At 41.3% G+C, this 23,546-nt stretch overlaps 1 protein-coding gene across 2 annotated transcripts in view; it reads right to left on the bottom strand.

The window, feature by feature from the left end:
* Window positions 1–22,473, bottom strand: part of LOC139376740 (BAR/IMD domain containing adaptor protein 2 like 1a) — a 41,686-nt gene extending 19,213 nt beyond the window's left edge. For both annotated transcript variants that reach the window (XM_071119629.1, XM_071119630.1), the window contains exons 1-3: window positions 22,123–22,473; window positions 20,872–20,947; window positions 20,394–20,480 (exon numbers count right to left, since the gene is read on the bottom strand). In XM_071119629.1, coding sequence (XP_070975730.1) covers window positions 20,394–20,480; window positions 20,872–20,947; window positions 22,123–22,185 — 226 coding nt within the window. In that variant the 5' untranslated portion in view covers window positions 22,186–22,473. The remainder of the gene's footprint in view (window positions 1–20,393; window positions 20,481–20,871; window positions 20,948–22,122) is intronic.
* Between the last annotated feature and the right edge of the window lie 1,073 nt (window positions 22,474–23,546).

Below are 23,546 nucleotides of genomic sequence, written 5' to 3'. Positions count from 1 at the left end.
ACTGGCTTACTGGTGCTCTTCCATGGCGTCCGTAGGAGGGGTGCGTCACTTGAGTGGGTTGAGTCACTGACGTGGTCTTCCTGTCTGGGTTGGCGCCCCCCCTTGGGACGTGGCGGAGATCTCTGTGGGCTATACTCGGCCTTGTCTAAGGATGGTAAGTTGGTGGTTGAAGATATCCCTCTAGTGGTGTGGGGGCTGTGCTTTGGCAAAGTGGGTGGGGTTATATCCTGCCTGTTTGGCCCTGTCCGTGGGTATCATCGGACGGGGCCACAGTGTCTCCTGACCCCTCCTGTCTCAGCCTCCAGTATTTATGCTGCAGTAGTTTATGTGTCGGGGGGCTAGGGTCAGTCTGTTATATCTGGAGTATTTCTCCTGTCTTATCCGGTGTCCTGTGTGAATTTAAGTATGCTCTCTCTAATTCTTTCTTTCTTTCTCTCTCTCGGAGGACCTGAGCCCTAGGACCTTGCCTCAGGACTACCTGGCATGATGACTCCTTGCTGTCCCCAGTCCACCTGGCCGTGCTGCTGCTCCAGTTTCAACTGTTCTGCCTGCGGCTATGGAACCCTAACCTGTTCAATGAACGTGCTACCTGTCCCAGACCTGCTGTTTTCAACTCTCTAGAGACAGCAGGAGCGGTAGATATACTCGCAATGATCGGCTATGAAAAGCCAACTGACATTTACTCCTGAGGTGCTGACTTACTGCACCCTCGACAACTACTGTGATTATTATTATTTGACCATGCTGGTCATTTATGAACATTTGAACATCTTAGCCATGTTCTGTTATAATCTCCACCCGGCACAGCCAGAAGAGGACTGGCCACCCCTCATAGCCTGGTTCCTCTCTAGGTTTCTTCCTAGGTTTTGGCCTTTCTAGGGAGTTTTTTCTAGCCACCGTGCTTCTACACCTGCATTGCTTGCTGTTTGGAGATTTAGGCTGGGGTTCTGTACAGCACTTTGAGATATCAGCTGATGTAAGAAGGGCTATATAAATAAATGTGATTTTGATTTGATTTATTGGAGAGATGAGGCACCGATCTTCCACAAGAAATTCCACAATTTGATGTTTTGTTGTAAAACGCTGTCTCAGGTGCCGCTTCAGAAACTCCCATAAGTGTTCAATTGGGTTGAGATCTGGTGACTGAGACCAGGGCCGTGCACAGACCATTCAGCAGTGGTGTAAAGTACTTCAGTAAAAATACTTTAAAGTACTACTTAAGAAGTTTTTTGGGGTATCTGTACTTGACTTTACTATTTATATTTTCGACAACTTTCACTTTTAATGTACATTGTACTCTATATATTTATTTTATTATTCATACTTTAACTTTTACTTTTGATAGGTAAGTATATTTTAGCAATTATATTTACTTTAGATTCTTAAGTATATTTAAAAGCAAATACTTTTAGACTTACTCAAGTAGTATTTCCCAGGGTGACTTTCACTTTTACTTGAGTCAATTTCTATTAAGGTATCTTTACTTTTACTCAAGTATGACAATTGGGTACTTCTCTTCACTGCCATTCAGGGGGCAGGTTCATGGGTCAGGTCCACCACTTGAAAAACAAAATGACTTCCATAATTCACATCTCAAAATTCATAATATACCAAATGCCTGTAAGCAAAAAAAAATGTTGAGCATAGGCCTATTTATTTCTGCAACAACACAGTCACTCAACATCACAAATTGTAAGCAAGCTAGTTACAGTGCCTCCTAAGCAGATGATCGACATCGGGGAAAGATGGTGAGCCATCAGCTAATCATTGACGTTGATGATTGATGTAGATCTGCAAGTTAGCTAGCTCAATTTTTTATTTTACTGATTGTGATTTATCTTCAATGCTTGTATCAAATAATAACTTCATAATATAATACTCATAATCTACTAACTCAAGCTAGAGGCTTGTGTGTATATTTATTATGGTGGTAAGCTAGAGTGTAGTCGACCTGTGTTGCTGCTAACTCTAGAAGAAACTGATGGAGTTGGATCAGAGGGTTGTTGATACTGCCGCTCCTCTCTCTGTCTTTCTGCTTCTCTCTGCTGCATGTATCAGCCAACCAGACCAAATATTGATGATGATGTAGGTTAAATCAAGTGTTATAAAGTGAGAATCAAATGTTATGCTGTTGTGGCAGTAATGTTGATATTAAAACTAGGTAGCTAGCTACACACACTCAAATGGTTACCACATCCCTCAACCCATGCATGTTTGGATACAGGCCCTGCGATCTCCATAAAGGGCAGACTGGGATAATAACACAACCAGGAGTGTGCAAGCTCCGTACAGGGCAGACCAACAGGCGCAATCAACGGACAGGGAAGGGGGTGGCGAACTTGACGACATCAAGATGACTTGCGGGCACTTCGGAGACAGGAAGGGCAAAGGGGCATGTACTCTGCACAGGTAGAGCTCTATCTGTGTCATGGCTGTTGAAAGGAGAGGACCAAGGTGCAGCGTCGTGAGCGTACATTTTCTTTTATTAATCAAAATGACGCCGAACAAAACAATAAACACAAACCATGAAGCTCAAAGGCTATGTGCCCTAAACAAAGTCAACTTCTCACAAACACAGGTGGGAAAAAGGGTACCTCAGTATGGTTCTCAATCAGAGACAACGATAGACAGCTGTCCCTGATTGAGAACCATACCCGGACAAAACCTAGAAATAGAAAATCATAGAAACACAAAACATAGAATGCCCACCCCAACTCACGCCCTGACCAAATCAAAATAGGGCGTGACAATCTGTGTATGTGCCTGACTGAGAAACAAACACATCCTTTAAACCCCCTATGCTCCTTTCAGACACCTCTATCAAAACCAATGAGATATCTTCTTCTATCCATGGTAGCCAAGATAATGAGACTAGAACCAGATCAAAATAATGGGCAAATACATGACCTTAAGCATGATGTAATGTTTTAATTGCCTAATTAACTCAGGAAACACACCTGTGTGGAAGAACATCCTTAAAATATACTTTGTATTTACTTTTTTTTGTCAGTTACCTGTACATCATATACAGTGAAGTTTACATACACCTTAGCCAAATACATTTAAACTCAGTTTTTCACAATTCCTGACATTTAATCCTAGTAAAAAATCCATGTCTTATGTCAGTTAGGATCACCACTTTATTTTAAGAATGTGAAATGTCAGAATAATAGTAGATAGAATGATTTATTTCAGCTTTTATTTCTTTCATCGCATTCCCAGTGGGTCAGAAGTTTACATGCACTCAATTAGTATTTGGTAGCATTGCCTTTCAATTGTTGAACCTAGGTCAAACGTTAAGGGTAGCCTTCCACAAGCTTCCCACAATAAGTTGGGTGAATTTTGGCCCATTCCTCCTGACAGAGCTGGTGTAACTGAGTCAGGTTTGTAGGCCTCCTTGCTCGCACACGCTTTTTCAGTTCTGCCCACAAATTTTCTATAGGATGAGGTCAGAGCTTTGTGATGGCCACTCCAATACCTTGACTTTGATGTCCTTAAGCCATTTTTCCACAACTCGTGACCAAGCTTTAACTTCCTGACTGATGTCTTGAGATGTTGCTTCAATATATCCACATCATTTCCCGTCCTCATGATGCCATCTATTTTGTGAAGTGCACCACTCCATCCTGCAGCAAAGCACCCCCACAACATGATGCTGCCACCCCTGTGCTTCACGGTTGGGATGGTGTTCTTCGGCTTGCAAGACTCCTCCTTTTTCCTCCAAACATAACAATGGTCATTATGGCCAAACAGTTCTATTTTTGTTTCATCAGACATCAGACATTTCTCCAAAAAGTATGATCTTTGTCCCCATGTGCAGTTGCAAACTGTAGTCTGGCTTTTTAATGGCGGTTTTGGAGCAGTGGCTTCTTCCTTGCTGAGCGGTCTTTCAGGTTATGTCGATATAGGACTCGTTTTACTGTAGATATAGATACTTTTGTACCTGTTTCCTCCAGCATCTTCACACGGTCGTTTGCTGTTGTTCTGGGATTTATTTGCACTTTTCGAACCAAAGTACGCTCATCTCCTTCCTGAGCGGTATGACGGCTGTGTGGTCCCATGGTGTTTATACTTGCATACTATTGTTTGTACAGATGAACGTGGTACCTTCAGGCGTTTGGAAATTGCTCCCAAGGATGAACCAGACTTGTGGAGGTCTACAATATTTTTGGTGATGTCTTGGCTGATTTCTTTTGATTTTCCCATGGTGTCAAGCAAAGAGGTACTGAGTTTGAAGGTAGGCCTTGAAATACTTCCACAGGTACACCTCCAATTGACTCAAATGATGTCAATTAGCCTATCAGAAGCTTCTAAAGCCATGACATCATTTTCTGGAATTTACCAAGCTGTTTAAAGGCACAGTCAACTTAGTGTATGTGAACTTCTGACCCACTGGAATTGTGATACAATGAAATAATCTGTCTGTAAACAATTGTTGGAAAAATTACTTGTGTCATGCACAAAGTAGATGTCCAAACCGACTTTCCAAAAGTATAGTTTGATAACAAGAAATATGTGGAGTGGTTGAAAAAACAAGCTTTAATGACTCCAACCTGAGTGTATGTAAACTTCCGACTTCAACTATATCTGCGGTATGTAGGTAAACGACATCTAGCCTGGTTTCCAGTCATAGAGAAACACATTCAATATTTCTGTGATACTGCCAGTCTATTTCTTCTTTCGTCAACATTATGTTATCTTATTTGGCAAGGCCAGGATATATCAGTGGTGAATCAATGCAGAAACGTTCAGACAACCAGGCTAAAAGAAACTATTGCGTTTGAATATGTGGAGGACATCTATAACCCTTTTTCCTCAAGTTGCATGGCGGCAACAACGTCCCTGATAGCCTGGCCGGCATGGTACTGGCTGAGACTTCACGAGGAGAACAATGGGTTTTCACAAAGTTGTTGTATCTGCTCTTTCCCTATGCTTACACAAGCAATGTTGACTTTAGGGGTGAAGAACAAACCAAAACATAATGTGTATTTTATGTTTCATCAAGTCATGAGGAGTTTTTACATAACTGCATGGATGACATTTATTTTTGACACAGTAGTGTTTGAACAGTGGTAACTCAGTAGTTGCCATTGACCTGACACAGAGACAGAAAAATCCCCATTGAGAGAACCCACATTGAACGCCATAGAGGAACAATAGCAGTCACTACAGTCAACAGAAGCAGACAATAACAGCGGGACAATTTACAGTACAGACACAGACACAACAGGGTGACATCTAGAGGTTATGTAGCCTAGCCATATTTTTTTGAATGAGTTATAATTGCATTCTATAACCACCTGCCACTAGAACCACCTAGCTACCACTAGAAGGTCTGCTTTTTACAAAATGTTATATTGTATAGTCTTAGTTTGTCATGTTTTAAAATGTTCTCTGCAAACACCTGCAACAAGTAAACCATCCACCCACTCCTATCACCTCAGTATTAATTCAGTTATAATCACAACTGCGCCTGTGGGACCATATAAACAGAATCAACTCAAACAAACTGAGCATACATACATTAGGTAAGCACGCACAAACACACACACACACACACACGCACGCAAAAACACACACACACACACGCACGCACGCACACACACCCCACACACACACACACACACACACACACACACCTGGCGTGATCCCAGACCTGCTGAGACAGAGCTGTACCTCTCGGGCTGCCTGCAGCTACAACAACATTGCCCTCTGAAGGTCAACAGAACGCACTGGTAAATGCTGCCATTGTACGGCAGAAGGGAGAGAGCAATAGGAGGGAGGTGGGCTCTTGGCAGGCTGTTTATACTGCACCAACAACAGCCTGCTGCAGAGTGAGAGGGCTGGTGTGTAGTGAGAGGGCTTGTTTTCAAACAGGTTACAAAGTGAGAGGACTGGTATTCGTATCGACACACACCTGCTAATTTCCTCTCTGACCTCTCTGAGAACCAACTAACGAGCCACATATTCTGTCCGTATGTATAGCAGAACATGAGAAACGGTGTTACTGTAAATAATGCTGAAAAAAAACTAGATGACTTCACCAAACTGAAATTAACTTATGTTCACATGTTGATGGGTGGAGAGCAGCCGATCATTACATAAAATCTGTGGTCAAGAGTACACACATCCTCTATTGGACTAAGAGGGACTAAATGTTGAAAAACCCTCCGTTTGAAATTAATGCAGTGGCTAAATCAGGCTATCCTGCTATCACGCATAATACATCTGGGTGAAGAGCATTGTGGACTATACCCTTTAGAAAGGTTAAGCATCCCATATGAATTGTCCTCTTGAGGTTGTGACTTGTTCTGACTGACTATCCCCTACTCATCTCTCTCTCTCCCTCTCTATCCTTCCCCTCTCTCTCAGACCTCCCCTCTCTTATTCATCTCCCCCCTCTCTCTCTCCCTCTCTATCCTTCCCCTCTCTCTCAGACCTCCCCTCTCTTATTCCTCTCCCCCTCTCTCTCTCAGACCTCCCCTCTCTTATGCCTCTCCCCCCTCTCTCTCCCTCTCTATCCTTCCCCTCTCTCTCAGACCTCCCCTCTCTTATTCCTCTCCCCCCCCTCTCTCTCCCTCTCTATCCTTCCCCTCTCTCAGACCTCCCCTCTCTTATTCCTCTCCCCCCTCTTTCTCTCCCTCTCTATCCTTCCCCTCTCTCTCTCCCTCTCTATCCTTCCCCTCTCTCTCAGACCTCCCCTCTCTTATTCCTCTCCCCCCTCTCTCTCTCCCTCTCGATCCTTCCCCTCTCTCTCTCCCTCTCTCTCAGACCCCCCCCCATCCCTGTACTCCTCTCCATCGTATGCTGTGTTAACCAGGCATATGACTAGGTAATGACATTTGACCCTGTAATCCTCCACATGGCTCTGGTCTTAGTCTCAGCGATCTGTGTGCTACAATGTTTAAAAACTAGGGGGGGAAAGACATCTCTCTCTCTCTATCTCTTTCTTTCTAAAACATTACAAAGGCATCTGTTCCTGCTGTCTCCAGATTGACCTACCCAGGAAAGGATACATAGTATTGTTCATAATACTGTATACATAGGCCTATGTGTACATCTCTAAACATTGCTACATCTACAATATAATAATTCATAAAACCAGCCTTATGTTCAGCGGAATTACACCCACAATAATAAAAGGCTTCCCCGCTTGACTGTTTGTGTCTGTTTGTGGTGGATCCTTTCTGGAACCAATGAGACTTTTACCCCAGACTTATCACAGTCAGTCTGTCTATAGATAGTTAATGGTGGCACCACTGGTAGAGGTCTCATTGTGATACTGTCTGGTTTTTACAGTGACTTTATAACGACTTGATCATTATTATAGAAACATCCTAGGGTTGGGCAGTGTACTGTGTATACCATATCCTGGGAATTTGTCCAATACCGTCAATACCGTTTTTTTTTTTTTTTTTTTAATCAATTGGAATATTAGTATTTTTTAAATAATGCAGTCAACTTGTGCACTAGGTAATAGATACGTTTCTCAAGACAGCCTATTTAAGCCAGTCACGTGTGTTTGTTTACAAAGAAGCACAATGAGCAAAATGGGATTTTCATGAGGTGAGTCACTCCTGCTGCAGCGCAACTTAAGGGAGGTGATCGAGTTACGTGTCACGTTCTGACCTTAGTTCCTTTGTTATGTCTTTGTTTTAGTTTGGTCAGGGCATGAGTTGGGGTGGGTAGTCTATGTTCTTTTTTCTATGTTGGGTTTATGTGTTTGGCCTGGTATGGTTCACAATCAGAGGCAGGTGTCGTTCGTTGTCTCTGATTGAGAATCATACTTAGGTAGCCTGATTTCCCCATTTTAGTTGTGGGTGATTGTTTTCTGTTTTGTGTCTGAACCAGACAGAACTGTTTCGGTGACATTTTTCGTTCTCTTGTTGTTTTTGTATTTAAGTGTTCTGTTCTATTAAGTATCATGAACACTTACCACGCTGCGTATTGGTCCGATCTCTCATACTCCTCGTCAGAGGAGGACGAATCCCGTTACATTACGCTTGTATGAAATTCACTACACTACCAATGTCTATCCGCTATATATCTTCTAACTATTAAATGAACTATCTAAGATGTGCCAAATAAATTCTCTGCAGCAGGTTTTTGCTAACTTGCTGATGTTAGCTAAGCAGCTGACTTTAGCATGCAAGATAAAGCTTCTTCGTAACAGCAGCAGAGACAATCTCTTCCTTTATTAAGATCTCTGCTGTCTAATATTTGTTTTGTGTGTGATGCAAACTGTGTTTTGGGATAGCTACTGGCGTAACTTTAAGCAGGGTTGTCTTAGTAGTTCATGTTAGCATGCGCCCGTTAGCATTTACCTAGCATCCGCTATGGGAATTGCTTAACACTTGTTAGCATTTTGTATTTGTTAACTGATATTTTTGGGCCTTTTCGTGACGTTCAAATTTTTTGAGGCTGGTTATACAGTATATCCTGAGATGGAACCGTCATGGAATGAAGGTATGGAAATCTGGATCCTGCCCAACCTTACATCCTGACACCTATGTGTTATAGCCTCTATGTTTAATGGTGGTGTTGATAGCACATAAAACTAAGCCTGTCACCTTTCACATTCTTATCAGGTGATGTGGTTTATGAACGGTGTAGGCCTCTGCCAAAAGAATACCTGACATTTTCTCATAAGTGTAATAAGGAAACATTGTGAGCAAATTCTTAATCTTATTCGATGACGAATCACAATACATTTCAACAGGTGATCTGTTCAGGTTATTCATATGTACCAGTTTTATTACTACAGTCCCTTCAGAAAGTATTCATAGCCCATGACTTATTCCACATTTTGTTGTGCTACAACCTGAACTCAGAATTGATTAAGTCTTTTTTTTCTTCTCACATCTACACACAATTCCCCATAATGACGAAGTGAAAACATGTTTTAGAATTGTTTGCAAACTTATTGAAAATGAAATACAGAACTATCTCATTTACGTAAGTTGTCCCACCGCGGAGTCAATACTTTGTAGAAGCACCTTTGGCATCGATTACAGCTGTGAGTCTTTCTGGGTAAGTCTCTAAGAGCTTTCCACACCTGGATTGTGCAACATTAGCCCATTAGTCAAAACTGTAACTCGGCCACTCAGGAATATTCACTGTCTTCTTGGTAAGCAACTCCAGTGTAGCTATGGCCTTGTGTTTTAGGTTATTGTCCTGCTGAAAGGTAAATGTGTCACGTCTGCTCCCGCTCTTCCCCCTCTGGCGCTTGAGAGTGCCAGGCTGCCCTGCATCACGCACTCCTATGATCCATTACGCACACCTGCCTTCCCTCGTCATGCGCATCAGGGATATTGGACTCACCTGGACTTTTTTGTCTTTGTTTTCATGTATGGTTATTAAATGTTTGACTCCCCGTACCTGCTTCGTCTCTCCAGTGTCATTCCATGTGACAAAATTAATCTCCCAGTGTGTGACGGAAAGCAGACTGAAGCAGGTTTTCTTCTAGGATTTTGCCTGTGCTTAGCTCTATTCGGTTTCTTTTTTATCCTGAAAAACTCCCGAATCCTTAACGATTACAAGCATACCCATAACATGATGCAGCCACACCTATGCTTGAAAATATGGAGAGTGGTGCTCAGCAATGTGTTGAATTGGATTTGCCCCAAACATAACACTTTGTGTTCAGCACAAAAAGTTAATTGCTTTGCCACATTTGTTTTGTATTACTTTACTGCCTTGTTGCAAACAAGAGGCATGTTTTGGAATATTTTTATTCTGTAAAGGCTTCTTTCTTTTCACTCATCCAAATTGTAATGAATAACTTCACCATGCTCAAAGGGACATTTTCAAAAACATAATTCCACTTATTATAGAGTATTATGTGTAGGCCAGTGACAAGAAATCTCAATGTAATCAACTTTAAATGTAGGCTGTAACACAACATAATGTGGTCACGGTGTGAGAATACTTTCTGAAGGTCAATGTACTACTATACTATTAGTTAGTATTGGAATGAACTAAAACCGTTGTATCTATGGCTGATTGAGCTAGGTGTGGTTACCTCATACACAGTGACCAAAGCAGTGACATTTGAACTTTGAGATCGTAACTCTCCACTTTGAGATAGTCCTCACTCTCATAAAACAATAATGATAACTCTTACAGGGTGCATTATAGAACATGTCACAGCATGAGTCTGACGCCATATGAACAACACCTATTTGAGTCACGGCCAATGATATTGCAATCTTGAAGCCACACATTCCAATGGCAGGAAGGGAGAGTTAGTGTTTTGATGTTGCCAGTCTTCGTTCTCTGATATTACTTGGATATGAATCAGACATCGGTGGCACTCAGCTCAGGACGTTAGCACTAACATGCAAACCCACCCACCCACCCACACCCACACACCCACCCACCCACCCACCCACACACACACACACACACACACACACACACACACACACACACACACACACAAACACACACAAACACACACACACACACACACACACACACACACACACACACACACACACACACACACACACTCACTCACTCCCTATGGTACTGATGCTACTGAACCTTGACTGAACTAATGGAAGGCGAAAAGCTGACCAGAATCCTCCAGGCAACCCATCCATGGAGGACATGAGTTTAGAGACTGTTTCTTTAGAAACTGGATTTAGAAGTAGATAAAAAATAATTTGCAAGGACATAGGAGGAGATTAAGAAACACCAAATTCCACAATTTGGCACTTGGTAAGTGATGTGTCACAAGATAGGTGGGAGAGTAATTTCCCAGGAGGATGTATCACATCATAATATATCCTACATCAGATTTATGTGTGTTGTACACACAATGGCACCAAGCAATTCAACAACAGTAGTAAACTCACTTCAAATAGAAAGGCCACAAACACACCATCAGGAAAATGTGCTAAAATCAACATTTGGCTTCACTTTGCCCATGCATAAAATGTACAAATAAAAAACAGATTGTTCTTTGAAGATTAGGGTAATGGAGGGGGAAAACACCCATATTATGAAAACTTTGGGTTTAACAGATGCTGGATAGAGCAAGGGTGTGTGGGGCAAGGGAGGATGTGTGGGGTCAGGGTGGCCATGGGATTGTTTGGAGAGCGAAAGGAGCGTGACAGAGTGGAGAGCCTAAGGCATCATGGGTGAATGAGCAGCCAGCCAATGGCTGGCCCTGGCTGCCTACCGTTCTCCCTATGAAGTGTTCACTTGCTCACTTGTCTTCATGAAGTGTGCAGTCCCTCTCATAGATTTAAATGCTTTGGATAGATTGGTGAAAGCATGGATTCTAAGGACGGTGGAAGTTGTTTGCGCACCTTTAAAGTTCAGATGGGCTACATAGAATAGTAACTGTAATCTGGACATGGACTGTAAGCCTATAACCTCTAACATGTGGATAAATACAATATTAACTCCTGCACAATTAAGGATTTCATGCAGTAAAATTTTGTCTCAGGAACAGTATGATTTATTTATTTCAGCATCGCTTGAGAGAATGCGAATGCACAGTAAGGGAACGCAATCTTTTTCAGGGATTGACAGTTACATAAAAGCTGACAGTATTTCAACAACATAAATTAATACTAGACTAACTGAAATCTTATCAGAAACATGTTTGATCATTTTCACAGCTTTTAGTTTCCTTAAAACCAGTCAAACTGATGTCATTTGGACATTTTGCACAGGAGGAATCTTGCGTTTTCTCCAGGCCCCTAAACGTCCTCGCTCCGAAGGAGAAGCAGAATGAAAGAAAATTTTACTGATGTCAGATTATTGATTCATTCCATCGATTTATGACATTATTCTGGTAAGCACCACTGGAGGACCTGAGCCCTAGGACCATACCTCAGGACTACCTGGCATGATGACTCCTTGCTGTCCCCAGTCCACCTGGCCGTGCTGCTGCTCCAGTTTCAACTGTTCTGCCTGCGGCTATGGAACCCTGACCTGTTCACCGGACGTGCTACCTGTCCCAGACCTGCTGTTTTCAACTCTCTAGAGACAGCAGGAGCGGTAGAGATACTCTTAATGATCGGCTATGAAAAGCCACCTGACATTTACTCCTGAGGTGCTGACTTGCTGCACCCTCGACAACTACTGTGATTATTATTATTTGACCATGCTGGTCATTTATGAACATTTGAACATCTTGGCCATGTTCTGTTATAATCTCCACCCGGCACAGCCAGAAGAGGACTGGCCACCCCTCATAGCCTGGTTCTTCTCTAGGTTTCTTCCTAGGTTTTGGCCTTTCTAGGGAGTTTTTCCTAGCCACCGTGCTTCCACACCTGCATTGCTTGCTGTCTGGGGTTTTAGGCTGGGTTTCTGTACAGCACTTTGAGATATCAGCTGATGTAAGAAGGGCTATATAAATACATTTGATTTGATTTAGGTAGTGGGCGTGGCCAATGGCTCTCCTCTTGGCCTCAGAGACTAAATCTAGCTGTTTTAAAGCTAGTTCCCTAAAATTCTACATATTTTGTCATGGGGCTGAGAGGAAAATTGCAGTTTCAAAGCTAATTTCCTGCAATTCTACATATTTTGCCATGGGGCACAGAGAATCTTATGCTATTTGAGTGACTCAAAAAATCAATGGAGGCCAAATGCCATGACATTTAAAAAAAAAAGATTTTCCCTGACCGTCTAGCTTTTTATTTTGGTGATTCCTAGTTCTCAAAGATGATATTAATTTAAAATATATTGCTCCAATATATTTTTTTACATCCTTTTTTGTATATACCTGTACTACATGACCATAAGTATGTGGACACCTGCTCGTAGAACATCTCATTCCAAAACCAGTATATATATATATATATATATATATATATATATATATATATAGAGGAATTTTCTTTATTTGTAATATTTTCATTTTTTTTTATTAATAGTGAAGACATCAAAACTATGAAATAACACATACAGAATCATGTAGTAACCAATAGAGTGTTAAACAAATCAAAATACATTTTAGATTTTAGATTCTTGAGAAAAAAAATGTTTTCTCATTTTATTCAACTGTTACAGTACCATGCACCTGCAAAAAATATAGCTCAGATGTGCGAGTGAATTTTGAATGTTATATTTTAGATTCACTTGTTGGCTGCTTTTCCTTCACTCTGCGGTCCAACTCATCACAAACGATCTCAATTGGGTTGAGCCTGGGTGATTGTGGAGGCCAGATCATCTGATGCAGCACTCCATCACTCTCCTTCTTGGTCAAATAGCCCTTACACAGCCTGGAGGTGTGTTGGGTCATTGTCCTGTTGAACAACAACTGATAGTCCCACTAAGCGCAAACCAGATGGGATGGCGTATTGTTGCATAATGCTGTGGTAGACATGCTGGTAGGGTCTGCCTTGAATTCTACATAAATCACTGACAGTGTCACCAGCAAAGCAACCTCACACCTCCTCCTCCTCCATGCTTCATGTTGAGAACAACACATGCAGGGATCATCTGTTCACCTACTCCGTGTCTCACAAAAATACGGCAGTTGGAACCAAAAATCTCAAATGTGGACTCATCAGACCAAAAAATGTATTTCCACCGGTCGAATGTCCATTGCTCGTGTTTCTTGGCCCAAGCCTTCTTATTGGTGTCCTTTAGTAGTGGTTTCTTTGCAGCAATTAGAACATGAAGGTCTGATTCATGGAGTCTCCTCTGAACAGTTGATGTTGAGGTGTGTCTGTTACTCTGTGTTTCATCATAGCGCTTGTTGGTTTTTGCAACTGCACTCAAAGAAACTTTCTCAGTTCTTGACATTTTCCGTATTGACTGACCTTCATGTCTTAAAGTGATGATGGACTGTCGTTTCTCTTTGCTTATTTGAGCTGTTCTTGACATAATATGGACTTGGTCTTTTACCAAATAGGGCTATCTTCTGTATACCAACCCTATCATGTCACAACTGAACTCATTAAGAAGGAAAGAAATTCCACAAATTAACTTTTAACAAGGTACACCCGTTAATTGAAATGTATTCCAAGTGACTACCTCATGAAGCTGGTTGAGAGAATGCCAAGCATGTGCAAAGCTGTCATCAATTTGTTTAACACTTTTTTTTGTTATACATGATTCCATTAGTGTTATTTGATCGTTTTGATTTCATCGATATTACTCTACAATGTAGAAAATAGTAAAAATAAAGAAAAACCCTGGAATGTGTAGCTGTGTCTAGACTTTTGACTGGTACTGTATATATACAGTGCATTTGGAAAGTATTCAGACCCCTTGACCTTTTCCACATTTTGTTACGTTACAGCCTTATTCTAAAATGTTTTTCTCAAGAATCTACACAAAATACCCCCTTATGACAAACCTAAAACAGGGTTTTAGAAATGTTTGTAAATATAAATAGAAATAAATATATACATTTATTTAAGAAATATGAAATACCTTATTTACATAAGTATTCAGACCCTTTGCTATAAGACTCGAAATTGAGCTCAGGTGCATCCTGTTTCCATTGACCACCTTGAGATGTTTCTACAACTTGATTGGAGTCCACCTGTGGTAAATTCAATTGATTGGACATGATTTGGAAAGGCATACACCTGTCTATATAAGCTCCCACAGTTGACAGGGCATGTCAGAGCAAAAACCAAGCCATGAAGTCGAAGGAATTGTCTGTAGTGCTCCAAGACAGGATTGTGTCGAGGCACAGATCTAGGGAAGGGTACTAAAACATTTATGTAGCATTGAAGGTCCCCAAGAACACAGTGGGCTCCATGATTCTTAAATGGAAGAAGTTTGGAACCACCAAACTCCCATCCCTCTGTGGAGATGGGAGAACCTTCCAGAAGGACAACCATCTCTACAGCACTCCACCAATTAGGCCTTTGTGGTAGAGTGGCCAGACGGAAGCCACTCCTTAGTAAAAGGCACATCACAGCTAGCTTGGAGTTTGCCAAAAAGCACCTAAAGGACTCTCAGGCCATGAGAGACAAGATTCTCTGGTCTGATGAAGCCAAGATTGAACACTTTGGCCAGAATGCCAAGTGTCACGTCTGGAGGAAACCCGGCACCATCCCTACAGTGAAGCACGGTGGTGGCAGCATCATGCTGTGTGGATGTTTTTCAGCGGCAGGGACTGTCAGACTAGTCAGGATCGAGGGAAAGATGAACGGAGCAAAGTACAGAGAGATCCTAGATGAAAACCTGCTCCAGAGCACTCACAACCTCATACTGGGGCGAAGGTTCACATTCCAACAGGACAACAACCCTAAGCTCACAGCCAAGACAATGCAGGAGTGGCTTCGGGACAAGTCTCTGAATGTCCTTGAGTGGCCCAGCCAGAACCGGGACTTGAACCTGATTGAACATCTCTGGAGAGACCTGAAAATAGCTGTGCAGTGACACTCCCCATCCAACCTGACAGAGCTTGAGAGGATGTACAGTACAGAGAAGAATGGGAGAAACTCCCCACATGCAGCTTGATGAGGAAAAATAACTATTTATTCAATTTTAGAATAAGGCTGTAATGTAACAAAATGTGGAAAAAGTCTAGGGGTCTGAGCACTTTCTGAATGCACTGTACATGTGTGTGTGTGTGACGCAGCTAAACGCATATAGGGGAAACACTGCACTTTGAAAAGTAAACACATTATTTGACATTCTACAAGCACATGACTGATGGAGAACTGATATGAGATTGTTGTGATCATGCTAGTTCATTATTTCCCTCACCCCCCAAAAATGAATGTCCCTACACATACTATAAACCAGTTGGAGATATTTTATGATAGCAGAGATGTTAAAAACCTAGCCATAAAGTCGTATTACAGTATATGTAAAGTATGTACCTTGTGATGAGAGATATGTTTCTCACCACAATCAGGTCTTTCCATGACACTGAATGCCAGGAAGGAGTCTAGCAGTCTGGGCTCCCCCACGGATTCTTTCTGCCCCTGTTGTTTGCAGAGCCAGGTCATTTTACTGCTCTTTTCCCTTGAGCCACAATGGAGTAAATAGAACCACTCCATTAACTTGAGTTGGAATGGAGTCATGGACTGTACTTAGAATTCTATGAATACCTCCCATTGAGTTGAGGAAAGTTGGTGATAGACTACATAAAAAGATGTCAGATAGTCTGTTTAAAGTTATTTCATTTAGATTTCACACATCTAAAACATCTGAAAGCCCAGCAGTTTTATTTGAAGTGAAAGCACTCAGGAATGTCTCTCAGAGGTTAACAGTCGATGCTGTCATTTTCAAAAAATGGTAAGTCATTAAGCGATTAACTGATTGTTCTCTCGGTTAACAACACCACTTACCTTTCACAATGTCACAGCACCAATCAGGAGGTCACACAGGCCTGTCATAAAGCAGAACGGAGCTTACATATTGTGTAGATATTGTCCCTTATTGGTTATCTATCATTATTAGGGCCTGAAGTATTTATTGACTACAAGGCCAAACAAGGGAAAACTCTAGTTGCAGCCTATAAGTAGGGCCAGAGTTCATCCCGGTCAGGTCATGTGGTCGGAAAAAACACAGGATCTTACACTTATCATTGAAAAAAGGCTATGGATCCAAAGATTGCTTTTCTTTTCATCCAAAAAGGATGTACAAACTAATCTGTATGACAAAATACAGACTCAGGGATTTGTTTTGAAACCTGAGAGGGTGAAAATATGTTTGAAACCTGAGATGAAAGCTGAGACCACATGAGATTACATGGGCTTCTGTGGGTAGTTAGTTAGAAGTGATGTGGATCATCTACTACTCTACTATTACTACAAGGTATTTAAAGCTGCAATATGTCACTTTTTGGACGACCAGACCAAATTCACATAGAAATGTGTTTTATACTAGATCTGTCATTCTCATTGAAAGCAAGTCTAAGAAGTGGTAGATCTGTTTTATGTGCGCTACTTATGCTTCCTGTTCTTAAGTTTTGTTTTGGCATCTTTTACTTTTGATTTCGTACAGCAGCTTCAAACCAAAGACAGTACAGTATGAAGATTCTCCAATAGAAATCTCTGATCACACTTGTAGGCGATGTCATTTTGTCTCTCACGAGGTTGGAGTAATAACATGTTCAACTAACTATGTAAGACATTGGCTCAAATCTAGGTTGTGCCTTTAGATTTTGACAAAATGAACAACTAAGGAAGAATTTTTCATTTCTTTCACTGACTTCTCGAACCCCAAACCCGGCCTGGTCTGTTTGGTCTGTTTCGCAAGCATTTCCGGAAGTCTTGCAATGTTGCTTCTCTGGGTTTAGAAACTGTGTTCAAACAGCTGAATATACAATATATTTGGTTATGGAAAAGATATTTCACAGCGGTTTTGATTGTACAATGATTCGCAACACCATATTTGCTTGTTTTCCCAGAAACTGGAATTAAGCATTATGTATTAGAATTGTTTAATAGCCATTCTACGTACAGTACCAGTCAACAGTTTGGACACACCTACTCATTCAAGGGTTTTTGGTGTGTCCAAACTCTTGACTGGTACTGTATATACGAAGTGCCAAACTCACTGACTGATGCAGATGCTGCTCTATTACACTACTCTATTCAGCTACTGAGTGAAATTCATTTTCATCCCCTAAAACCCTTACAAAGCATTTATAAGTGGGAAGGTTACTCATAGCAATATGTTAGTGGATTTTATCAATATGAGAGTCATTGTGAAGTCAATTCAGAGCCAGAGGTAACTTTTGCAGTCACACTGTGACATCTGGCTTGGTCTACTAGTATAACTTGAAGCATGAAAATGTTCAAGCATGAAAATGTTCCCAAAATATATATATATATATATATATCTAACAAGGGGTCACACTCAAAATGTTAGAAAAATCCATCAACATCCTCATCTCTAGCTCTGGCCCCTCAACCTCTATCTTGACAACAATACAAGCTTCCCACTGAGCACTGACGTCAGTTCAACGTTTCGTTTTGATTTATATTTGGTTGAGTTGGATTTAGGTTCAAAGTTGGGTGACATTTTTTTCCCAAACCATTACATTAAATTTTTTTGGTTGAAATGACATGAAACCAAGATGATTCAACCAGTTTTTGCTCAGTGTGTTTACTCTGAACCCCTGAGAGGAGACGAGGAGAGAAGGGCAGCAGATGGAGGGATAGACAGATAGAAAAAGGGATATGATGGTGGGACTACAGTCCTCCTCTGTCAGTCTGTTTGTTCTGTGTATTTGCTGCCCTACTCTGTGTAACACGTGAGATAATTCACACCGTCTCGCTGACTGTGGCCAGTCTCGCTGTGGCCAGTCTGAGCAGAAGAGAAGGAACCATACAAATAGAGTAGGAACAGCTCCAGACATCGAATACAAAACGTTTCGGACGCTGGTGTTCCATTTTGGAATGTTAGATTAAGTTGGCCAGAAGCACAAACTGATCTGCTACCAGGCTACAAATGTTCAATATGAATATAGAATGTGCCTTCAGAAAGTATTCACACGAGAGGTCTTCTTGGGTCCAAAAAGTTAGACGGGTTCTGAAATGGACCCAGGGCTTTCCTCCCCAGACCCTACCGAATAAATATATGTTTTAACATGGAGACACGGTCCGAATGGACCCAAGGCTAATCAGATCAGGCCCCATATAGACAGTGTCGGGTCTCCATATAGACATGAGTGGCTCGAGGAGGAGGAAGAGTGAGACAGCAGCAACCAAGCCAACTCGCACTAGTTAGTATAACTTCTAGCTGCCAAAGCTGGGTTATTTATCATCCAATCTGGGTCGTTGAAACATATCCTTGTCAATTCACTTTCAATTCCATCCTTTTAATTCCATCTTCCATTGATCTTTTCGCTTGCTTGCAATGACACAAACAGATCCAGAGGCTAGTGCAGTTTTGATGACTTGTGATTAGCCGACAAAAACAACAAGCTACACGCGCCTATCTCATGAAAAGCCGCAGCAGTATAAATTAGACAATTTTCTCTCCCTTTCTACTGCAGCAGTCACATTCGGGTCCTTACTGGCAAATCAGTTCTAATTACACATACCCAAGACCTGTGACAATCAAATCTGATCCGACCCGGATCCAAGGGTCAACTACAGAATTTAGTTGTAATTCTGTTTTTAGCCTTTTTTTCTCTCTTTTTTTTAAACTAATTCATTAAAAATGAAAAGCTGAAATGTCTTTAGTCAATAGGTATTCAACCCCTTTGTTATGGGAAGCCTAGTTCGCATAAGTTCAGGAGTAAGAATTTCCTTAACAAGTCACATAATAAGTTGCATGGACTCCGTGTGCAATAATAGTGTTTAACATTATTTTGAATGACTACCTCATCTCTGTACCCCACACATACAATTATCTGTACAGTCCCTCAGAATTTCAAACACAGATTAAACCCCAAAGACCACGTAGGTTTTCCAAGGCTTCACAAAGAAGGGCACCTAATTGTAGATGAGTTTTTTTTTTAAAACAGACGCTGAATATCCCTTTAAAGTTATTGTTATTATTGAAGTAATTATTTACACTTTGGACGGTGTATCAAAACACCCAGTCACTACAAAGATACAGGCGCCGTTCCTAGCTCAGTTACAGGAGAGGAAGAAACTGCTCAGCTATTCCTTATATTAAGCAAACCAGACTGGACGATTTTCTTATTTTTTTATTTACGGATTGCCAGGGGCACACTCCAACACTCAGACATAATTTACAAACAAAGCGACCTCCCGGTCGCGGCCGGTTACGACACAGCCTGGGCACGAGTCTCTGGTGGCACAGCTGGCGCTGCAGTACAGCGCCCTTAACCACTGCGCCACCCAGGAGGCCACAAAGCATGTGTTTTTAGTGAGTTCGACAGATCAGATGAAGTAGGGATGACCAGGGGTGTTCTCTTGATAAGTGTGTGAATTGGACCATTTTCCTGTCTTGCTAAGCATTTGAAATGTAACAAGTTATTTTGGATGTCTAGGAAAATGTATAGAGTAAAAGGTATATCATTTTTTTTAGGAAAGTAGTGGAGTAAAAGTAAAAGTTGTCAAACATATAAATTGTAAAGTAAAGTACAGATACCCCAAAAAAACAAATGAAGTTGTACTTAAAGCTATTTTTGCTTAATTACTTTACACCACTGATAAGAAGCTACTTAATGGATCATAAAAACATAGACCTGGGAGAATAGGTCACCTCAATAATGGGTGGTGAGTCACCACAGAGAGAAGGAATAACAACCTGTATATAGTACTAATGATAGTTTCATTACAGTGTGTGAGTGTGTGTATCTCTCTCTCTCTGTGTATCTCTCTCTCTCTCTGTGTGTGTGTGTGTGTGTGTGTGTGTGTGTGTGTGTGTGTGTGTGTGTGTGTGTGTGTGTATGTGTGTGTGTGTGTGTGTGTGTGTGTGTGTGTGTGTGTGTGTGTGTGTGTGTGTGTGTGTGTGTGTGTGTGTGTGTGTGTGTGTGAACTTACCTAATTCTCTGGAGACAGGGGACACGGAAGCAGTCTCTCCTATCTTTGACACAGCGTCAAAGTACGCCTTCCCAGCAAGAGTCATCGCTGTGAGGAGACAAACAATATAATCATATGAATGGATCTCACCAACACCTACATGATACCCTATTCAGACCCTTGTGCTAGCCATGCCTGTGTCTGAAACCACAGTGTAAAAGTTAACTTGTTAGTGTATCATGTAAGACATCTAATTCACTTATGTCCAAATATTGGGATGATAAATCACATTTTGTTCATGCTGTATAACCCTTGTTTATAACAACATTTGTCATAAGATGCTTGACAGTAATCCGGCCTAGATCCCCAAAGAGCAAGCAGCAAAACAGTGGCAAATGACAAGGAAAAACTCCCTAGAAGGAAGAAACCTTGAGAGGAACCAGACTCAGACCCATCCTCCTCTGGCTGTACTGGGTAGAAAACATTAACATGTTCTTACCGGCAACAGATTTCTCATAGTTCTTCCCCAGATTGACCAGGTTCCTCAGACCTGGGTTGAACTGCTCCATCACATTCTGTAAGCGAGAGAGGGGGGGCGGGGGGGTCAAAGAGAGAGAGAGAGGGGAGAGAATGAACTACAGCTGGGAGAACACAGACGAGAAAAACAAACTACTAATCAAAGACCTGTTTATTCTTGGCCAGGGACTGAGTGTGACTATTCTTGAAATTGTTTGTTTAAACAACACTATTTTTATACCAATGTCCAGTGGGAAAACTTACGTTTTATTAACAATGGCCAATTCTCTTGTGGATTATATACACAGAAACCAATAATAAGCCAATACATAAACCACCTACATGATTGTCTTAATGTCATCATAAATAAAGGTTTCAATGTTTGTGTTAATTCTATAAATAACACCAAGCTGAAATAAAACGTTTTAATCATTAACATGATCCTTCACACTTTACAGCTATGTGCGACACAAAGTCCGACACAAAGTATTTGCAGCAGCAGGCTAGGGTGAACCAAACCCAATCCCCGTCCTATTCAAATGGCCCACAATAAAATGCTGTTCAGGACTGGAGTCCCTGTTTAAATTCCCCAGGCACACCCTCAATAGAACAATGAACTGCCAGGTATGTGTTAGACCTGCTTGCACCCAGCCAGAGAGAGAGAGAGAAAGGGGGAAAAGAAAACAGAGAGAAACAGGTTTATCGCCACTCTTCTCTTCAGCTGAAATTGTGGCAGGTCCTAAACTGTATGTATAATTTATTAAACTGACACTTTCGACTTCACCTGCGGAGTATTGGACAGGTGGGGCTGTTGGGGCATGAGATATTGCCTTATGTGCACCATATTGCCTTAGAATTGATGAACTAACAATACGAAACAGATGATTGGTCAAATTTGAAGTTGACAAATTACAAATCTATTGGTTTTTTTCTTTCAGTTGAGAGGCAATGGTACTTTGTAGGCTACTTCACTGCGTTTTGCGTTCAACAAATCACGGGCACAGTTTACACGTGCGCTAATGGTAAGCACTGTGCAAATGTATGGCCATATTATGGAATGGGTATATGTATATCCTATAATAACTGTGAGCCCTAATCTGAAACTACTTGGAGCCTACTGCTATTGCCAAAGGCGACGATGGACAATGGCCAAATGGAAACCCTGTTATTATGTAGCCACGGTCATGGTGGAGAAATGGGGAGCTATGATGACGAGGGAAAAAAGCCTGCTTACCTTGTATGTACTTTCGGTCAGTTTATTCACATCGTCATGATCCAGAGACATGTTGGCAGTCATTTCTCAGTCTCTGCAAGATGGAACAAAAAAAACTAAACCAAAGCCAATCACTCGAAGTCTATAGAATTCCTTTAAAATCCAAGGGTGGGCTGTTTAGTTGTTCCAGGAGTAGTTTACAATTGAGAGCAGAAGCGCAACTGTGCACCAGAGGCCAAACAAACCGGCATCAACCGCTGCGCTGCCTGAACGGAGACTGTCAAACTTCACCGTGTGTGTGTCGGAGGGGCGAGAGACAGAAAAGGTAGGATCCGTGACGTCACTGCTTTAGTCAAGCACTTTCGGTGCTGTGCTTTCAGGTGGATCAACTCGGTATTGGCAACAGGGGTTGGGCGCTCAGTCACTCCCTATGGCTCACTCTCACGGGGCGGTTCTGTTATCGCATTCGGAAGCATTTAAATGACAATAGGCTTACTTTAAAATCAGGGTGAACCACCCCGGGTTTAGCTGCTTCTGCAAAAGCAAATGGGGATCCAAATAAATAAACAAACAATATTTTAAAATCAATTAACTCCCCCATTTGGCCATCGGCATTAGGCTCATGTAAACATCCCTACAGAAAAAACACGATTTCACATCTGGAAAATCACATGATTTAAAGTAAAATTTCACATGTGAAATCATGTGAAAACTTGTTTTTGGAACACTTGACATGTGGTCACGTGAAATTCACGTGGTTCTTCCATAAGGGATCTTCTCAGCTTAATTATGCTGTGGTTCATTTCTGTTGTTATCAAATCAAAATCAAATGAAAGTTTATTGGTTGCATACACAGATTTGCAGATGCAGCGAAATATTATTACAGCGCAGTAATAATACCTCGAAAACAATACAAAAGTAAAAAGAAAGAAATTACAAAATATCAGAACAAGCCATGTCAGAGTCCGGAATATACAGTTGAAGTCGGAAGTTTACATACACCTTAGCCAAATACATTTAACTCGTTTTTTCACAATTCCTGACATTTAATCCCGGTAAAAATTCCCTGTTTTATGTCATTTAAGATCACCACTTTATTTAAAGAATGTGAAATGTTAGAATAATAGTAGAGAGAATGATTTATTTCAGCTTTTACTTATTTAATCACATTCCCAGTGAGTCAGAAGTTTACATACACTCAATTAGTATTCAGTAGCATTGCCTTTCAATTGTTTAACTTGGGTCAAATGTTTCGAGTAGCCTTCCACAAGCTTCCCACAATAAGTTGGGTGAATTTTGGCCCATTCCTCCTGACAGAGCTGGTGTAACTGAGTCAGGTTTGTAGGTCTCCTTGCTCGCGCACGCTTTTTAAATTCTGCCCACAAATTTTCTATAGGATTGAGGTCAGGGCTTTGATGGCCAAATATGTTTTTCTTGCCCATTCA

This window comes from Oncorhynchus clarkii, chromosome 20 (assembly GCF_045791955.1).
Source record: "Oncorhynchus clarkii lewisi isolate Uvic-CL-2024 chromosome 20, UVic_Ocla_1.0, whole genome shotgun sequence".
NCBI lineage: Eukaryota > Metazoa > Chordata > Actinopteri > Salmoniformes > Salmonidae > Oncorhynchus > Oncorhynchus clarkii.
This window is presented reverse-complemented; position numbering and strand designations above follow the sequence as displayed.